The sequence below is a fragment of the Zea mays genome, chromosome 2 (genome assembly GCF_902167145.1).
Source record: "Zea mays cultivar B73 chromosome 2, Zm-B73-REFERENCE-NAM-5.0, whole genome shotgun sequence".
Classification (NCBI taxonomy): domain Eukaryota; kingdom Viridiplantae; phylum Streptophyta; class Magnoliopsida; order Poales; family Poaceae; genus Zea; species Zea mays.
In genome coordinates this window covers 44,431,840-44,437,785 of record NC_050097.1, presented here as the reverse complement: position 1 = coordinate 44,437,785, position 5,946 = coordinate 44,431,840, and the positions used below count along the sequence as shown (strand labels likewise).

The following is a 5,946-nucleotide window of genomic DNA, read 5'->3' as shown; positions in this document are numbered from 1 at the left end:
AACGAGCGGCTTTTATAGCCCGATTACAGCGGCTGCAATTCTGTAAACGAAATGTAAAGCAAGAGAGGAAGCGTAAACTGTAAACGTAAACTGGTGGATTTATAGGCGGGCCGGGGAGGAGCAATCTTTAATAAAAGCCGGGACTACGCCAAGGAAACTTGTAGATAACGTCCTGCCAGAGGGGACAGAGCTACCGTTGAAACCGAGGTGGTATAGAGAGTATATGTACGTATTAGAAATAGCTATAAGTATCTACTACATTGCAAAGATTTACTTTAATATAATATATAGATGATATAAATGTTGCTATAGAAATTGTGCTATCTATGGGTGTGTTTGGCATGGCTCTGCTCCACCCCAGAGCAGCTCTACTCTAAAACTCTGGGTGGAGCAGCTCTGCTCCAGAGTTTAGATTGTTTCTCATAACCAGTGGCAATGGCGGGTAAATAACTCAAAACTCCATGACTAGGTTGCTTTTTTGGAGTTTTCAGAGCAGCAAAAGAGGTACTCCAAAAAATTGTACTGCAGCTCCAAAAACTCCATAGAGTTTATAACTCTAGAGTTAGGGTGTTTGGCATGCTCTGGCCAGCTCCTCCTTGGAGTTTTGCTCTGGAGCCATGCCAAACAGGCCCTATATACTCCCTCCGGTTTCCTATTAGTTGTCGTTTTGGATAAGGTTCGAGTCAAACTTATAAAATTTTGACTACAAATAACTATTTTGTTATTTAGTTTTGGAACCTAATATTTATATACACTAATTTATCATAAAAAATACTTTTATAAAAGTATAAATATATTAAGAGTTCATTTGTATTTTAACAAAAAACATTAGTCAAAGTTATATTTTTGAGACCGTGTCGTTGTCCTAAACGACAACTAATAGGAAACCGGAGGGAGTATCATTGTGGCTGCCCTAAGCCAGGCGACCTAGCAACCTGTTGTCAGAGGAGCATGAAGCCAAATCAAAAGCAAAAGGCGATAATAATTATATTAGAGTAGTGCTCACAGCTGGGCGCCGCTTGGCCTGCCAAGCCAGCCGTTGTTGATGCCGCCGAGCCGATCCACGGAGCCAGCCTTGTCATGTAAACCCGTCGTCATCCACCCATTCCGCCGTCCTCCCGTCCCACCCCACCCCACCCCACCCGCGCCGAGACGGATTGGAGGAGGAACCCTACCATATCAATCTCGCTTCTCGCCTCGTTTCGTCTCAGCTGCATTCCAATTCCACCTGTAAGCGGAGAGCCTTCGTGGTCCCTGCTCGGTTCATCAGAATACAGGAGGCTCCGGAGGTAGTCCACCAAAACAAAACACCACTCCATCTCTCCTCTTCCCAGCGATTTCCTCTTCCCCTCCTCGCCCGCCGAGGCCGCCCGTCCTCCGTCCGCCGTCCCAGCGAGAGGTGATGCTTTACTCCCGCCTCCTCTCGTCCCAATCCCTCCTCTCTTCCTTCCTTTCATTCCTTCGGCCACGATGTGCATGCATGCTACTACGCCAGGGTGTTGCGGGTACGAGAGCTTTCGGGATTAAGGTGCCATGTCCCTCTTCGGGGAACCTCATGTGGTTGGGGAATTCCCTCCCGCGTTCCATCTGATGGTGGGTGGTGTCGCTATTCGCTTGTTCAGATCTGCTGTGTCTGTGGCTCCGTGCCCTCTCGTCCTACACTTCCGCGAGGAGAACGATAGCTGCGAGATTTAGGCGGCCTAGGCTGGAGTAGGCGGCCTCTGTATTTGGGAATATTTGCGGTGCCTGCAATTCGGACAGTACGGGGCTCTGAAGCATGTCTACAAAGAGAAAGGACGCATGTTTTCCTTTTTTTTAATTCCTTTGATTTACGTCCTTCTTTGTACTTCTTTTGCTCCCGGCTAGCTGTACTCTCTGGTCAAGAGTTCCTTGTTACTGCTAAGCATCTCTGCGTTCTTGCCAGCAAATCCTTGCCAGCCCCCAAAAGGTTTTCTTCTTATAATAAATGTCTGTTCATATTACCCGGGATTTTTTTGTGGCTTCTAAATCTGAAGAGCTTCAGCGTGGTCATCGTAAGTAGACATTTGAACACAGCTAACCTGACAGCTCGCGTTTTGATGGATTGATGGCTTCTCTCGTTTTATATTTCTTACTTATGGAGAACTGAGAACCCTATTTTGTGTGCTGAATTCTAGGTAGCTTCAATTGTTCTTAGCTATCCTCAATTCTGATATTTCAGATGAACCTGTCATGTGTGTGATTCCAAATTCCTGAGAAAGATGTGATGTGCATATGACACAATGGTTTGCTTATTCTATCATTATCAAACCCTGGCAGAGAGCACACATAGAGCTATGTAAAACTCCTCTGTGGATTTAGCTAGTAAAGATAGCATCCAAGTTATGGAAAACAAAACGAATTCTGTAAAAATAACACATTCCTTAGGATTCCACCTGTGCAAATTATTGTTCCAGGTTTGCCAACGGCTTTGGTGACATGCCCGGGAAAGATTACAATCATATTAGCTACCTCTGGCAGATGGGGTAATACCTCAGTGGTGAAGGCGGCAGGGTCCCTTTCACCAGGTCACGGTTCGAACCTTGGCCATGCACAAAAAAATCCCCTCGCTAATCCACATCCGCTCACGGGCTACAACTTGGTTGTGCGCCACCCTCGGGTTTGGGAGGTTCTTTGCAGAGTGGGCAGCTTGAATCGGCTCGTTAGTGATGGGAGGACAGGGTTCAGAAGTTTCTCAGCCGGGGCCGTTGCCGCAGGCTTCTATTAATGAAATACCGAGAGGGTGGTCTTACCCTTCCCGGCCGAGTTTTTTTTTATTACTTACCTCTGTTAAATGATCTTGTGCACACACAAAAAAAAATTCAATCTGTTGAATACTGTTACTCATGGGTTCTGACTTTGATTACTTTAGGTCAGTTCTAAGTAATATTATTTCCCGAATACCAGCCCTTGACTATTTCTTCTATCATGTGGTTGCCACCTTATATTTACTTAAACCTATGTAAACATTACAACCATATGTTTACTTGCTCGAGCTTCGGCAAATTCTACCACTAGTAATTACTACCTCCGTTCTCGAATATTTGTCACCAACTAGTTCATTTTTGAACTAAAACGGGACAAATAAAAAAGAATGGAGGGAGTAGTAAATAAGATCATGCCTAATGTATAGTTTAATATCTGAATCTTATCTGACACTACCTTTTTCCTTGTAGCTTTAAGATTGTGCAGACACATAATTTGGATGCTCCTGCCTATGCAAGATGTCAACCACCAGAGATATTGTTTAGTGCTGGGAAAGTTATGCAGTTTTGGATCATAAATTCTAAATAGACAAGATAATTATGGACCGTGCAGACACATCAGGGTTTGTCAGTGGTGGTTGCTTTGGTACTACACTCCTGCTGATATTCTTTCATTTCGTCTATTCTACAGTCCGTGTCTGAAAAATCGTCAGTAACGCTGCAGCTGCCTGGGCAGAAATATCATCAGCCCCCCCCCCCCCCCCCCCCCCCCTGTTCTTTGAGATCTCTGGTTTTTATCTCATTTTCTTTTCCACCATCGTTATATTGTCTTAACTGTGATGGATAACGGCTTCATGGACATCCCCCATCCGCCCCTGATGAATGACCCCTTTGTGTTAGTGGGATGCTCAGCGCCAAGCTCTACGGTGGAGAACATGGGCCAAAGCACACTCTGTATGGATGGCCTGAACCCAGCAATTGTTAGTTGCAGCCATGTTAATGGAAATACACAGATAATGAATGACATAACAGCGAGAGATGATGGCAGCAGGTTAGTCCTTGGTTTGGGTCCAACACCGAATTTTTATTCTGCAGTGTCCACTGGCTCAAAACAAGCTCAGAGATTGTCAGGCCAGAGTTCAACTTTCACTGATTCAGGGATGCTGAGGCTTGGCCTTCACACCGATGGTGGGGGAGCAATTCAATGTCTGCAAGGACCGAATGGAGCACTCCATTCTTTAGGTATTGTCGACGAGGCTTCGACATCTACTACTGTAAGGAGCATGGGTGGTTACATGCCATCCCTACTCTTTGCTCCCCGCTCCAATCCTACTGTCAACGAGACACAAGTAGAAATCCCAGATTCTCTAAACCTCACGCACAGCACCAGCAACAGTCAGCATATTCAACGTCACCTCCAGTTTAGCCCTGAACCCTCTGCAATGACCGAGTCTTCATTTGGTGTGAGTTCTGATGTTGTCACCGCAACAACTACATCAGAACGTAGCCATTCTCGACATCCTAAGAAATGCAGGTTCAAGGGATGTTCCAAAGGTGCAAGAGGCGCATCAGGATTGTGTATTGCTCATGGAGGTGGGCAGAGATGTCATAAACCTGGATGCCATAAAGGAGCCGAGAGCAGCTCTGCATACTGCAAAGCCCACGGTGGCGGTCGTCGGTGTGAGGAACTTGGTTGTACCAAAAGCGCAGAAGGAAAAACAGATTATTGCATTGCTCATGGTGGAGGCCGCCGCTGCGAACATCCTGGCTGTCCTAAAGCTGCCCGGGGTAAGTCTGGGCGGTGCATCAAGCATGGTGGTGGGAAGAGGTGTTTGGTTAAAGGTTGCATTCGGAGTGCGGAGGGGAAGGCTGGATTGTGCATTTCTCATGGCGGTGGTCGACGGTGCCAGTATCCAGATTGTGGCAAGGGGGCACAGGGCAGCACATTGTACTGCAAGGGACATGGTGGTGGCAAGAGGTGCGTCTTCGATGGTTGCAGCAAAGGCGCAGAGGGTAGCACACCTCTGTGCAAAGCACATGGTGGCGGGAAGCGGTGCATGTTTGAAGGAGGTGGTGTCTGTGCAAAAAGTGTGCACGGGGCTACTGAATATTGCGTGGCGCATGGAGGAGGAAAGCGCTGTTCCGTGCCCGGCTGCACCAAGAGTGCTCGTGGCCGCACTGACTGCTGTGTGAAGCACGGTGGCGGCAAGCGGTGCAAGGTTGAGAACTGTGGCAAGAGCGCCCAGGGGAGCACGGACTTCTGCAAAGCCCATGGCGGAGGAAAGCGGTGCACATGGGGCACAGGCTGTGAAAAATTCTCCCGTGGCAAGAGTGGCTTCTGTGCGGCACATGGTACCTTGATGGCCAGGCAGCGAGAACAAGAGGCGGCGAAGAATGTAGGAAGCATGATTGGACCAGGTCTCTTCAGCGGCATTGTTGTGTCATCTGCCACCGCAGCAAGCAGCATGACGAACGAGCACTCGTCCTCTGGTGTCAGCACCGCTTCCGACTGCGACGGCACTGTGAGGAGCCAATCAATGATTCCTCCACAGGTGCTGGTTCCTCGCTCTATGATGCCTTCTTGGTCGACTGAGCCTGTAGATGGAGGCAGAGAGGGAGGTCATGTTGTTCCCGAGGGGAGGGTCCATGGTGGTGGCCTCCTGTCACTCATCGGTGGCAGCTTCAGGAACGCCGATTTGGAGAAGCTTCAAAGCTAGTGCTTTTCCATCAGCAGATTCGGTCAGTTTGTTTGTACATAAACAGGCCGCGTTTCGGCCTATTGTATTCTTATTGTACCTTTTCTTGTCTAGATAAACATTTCAACCTTCATGTACTGGTTTAAGTCCATTGTAAATGGTGACTGCCAATTGTTGTGAACGCTTTTGGCTTGTTGGTTCAGCTGTAGTCAGTACTGCAATAATTTCGTGTGTTGTTTAAGCTGCTCTTATTTGTTTGTGCATATTCTTGTCTGGATTTTTTAGCGTTTTTGCTTCGCTTTAATCTATACCGACTTCTACTGCTTCTACAATTTTTTTATTTCTATAAATTACAGCTGTGTGCATTGTTATTAAGCTACGATTAAAGACTTACGATGGCGGACATATGAATTGATATTGCTTGTTCCATAGTTGTATATTCATATCTTATCTTCAAATTCGGATTAGATACAAATATTATCGAATTGTGTCGGACATGATTTAAATAGATACGAGTATATATATAT

The 5,946-nt window shown here is 46.8% G+C and overlaps 1 protein-coding gene across 2 annotated transcripts; it reads left to right on the top strand.

Moving 5' to 3' along the window:
* Positions 1-1,129: 1,129 nt before the first annotated feature.
* LOC100383912 (uncharacterized) lies at positions 1,130-5,682 on the top strand. 2 transcript variants are annotated; one of them, XM_008670237.4, is made up of 2 exons: positions 1,130-1,289; positions 3,195-5,682. In XM_008670237.4, the coding sequence occupies exon 2, from the start codon at positions 3,563-3,565 to the stop codon at positions 5,438-5,440; it is 1,878 nt and encodes a 625-aa protein (XP_008668459.1). In that variant the 5' UTR covers positions 1,130-1,289; positions 3,195-3,562; the 3' UTR covers positions 5,441-5,682. The 2 variants fall into 2 exon arrangements, with proteins under 2 accessions (XP_008668459.1, NP_001381832.1); NM_001394903.1 differs by having other exon boundaries at positions 1,164-1,399; positions 3,195-5,681.
* Positions 5,683-5,946: the final 264 nt, after the last annotated feature.

Coding starts and splice junctions, on each gene's coding strand:
- LOC100383912 (XM_008670237.4), top strand. CDS start 3,563: ATGGATAACGGCTTCATGGACATCCCCCATCCGCCCCTGATGAATGAC.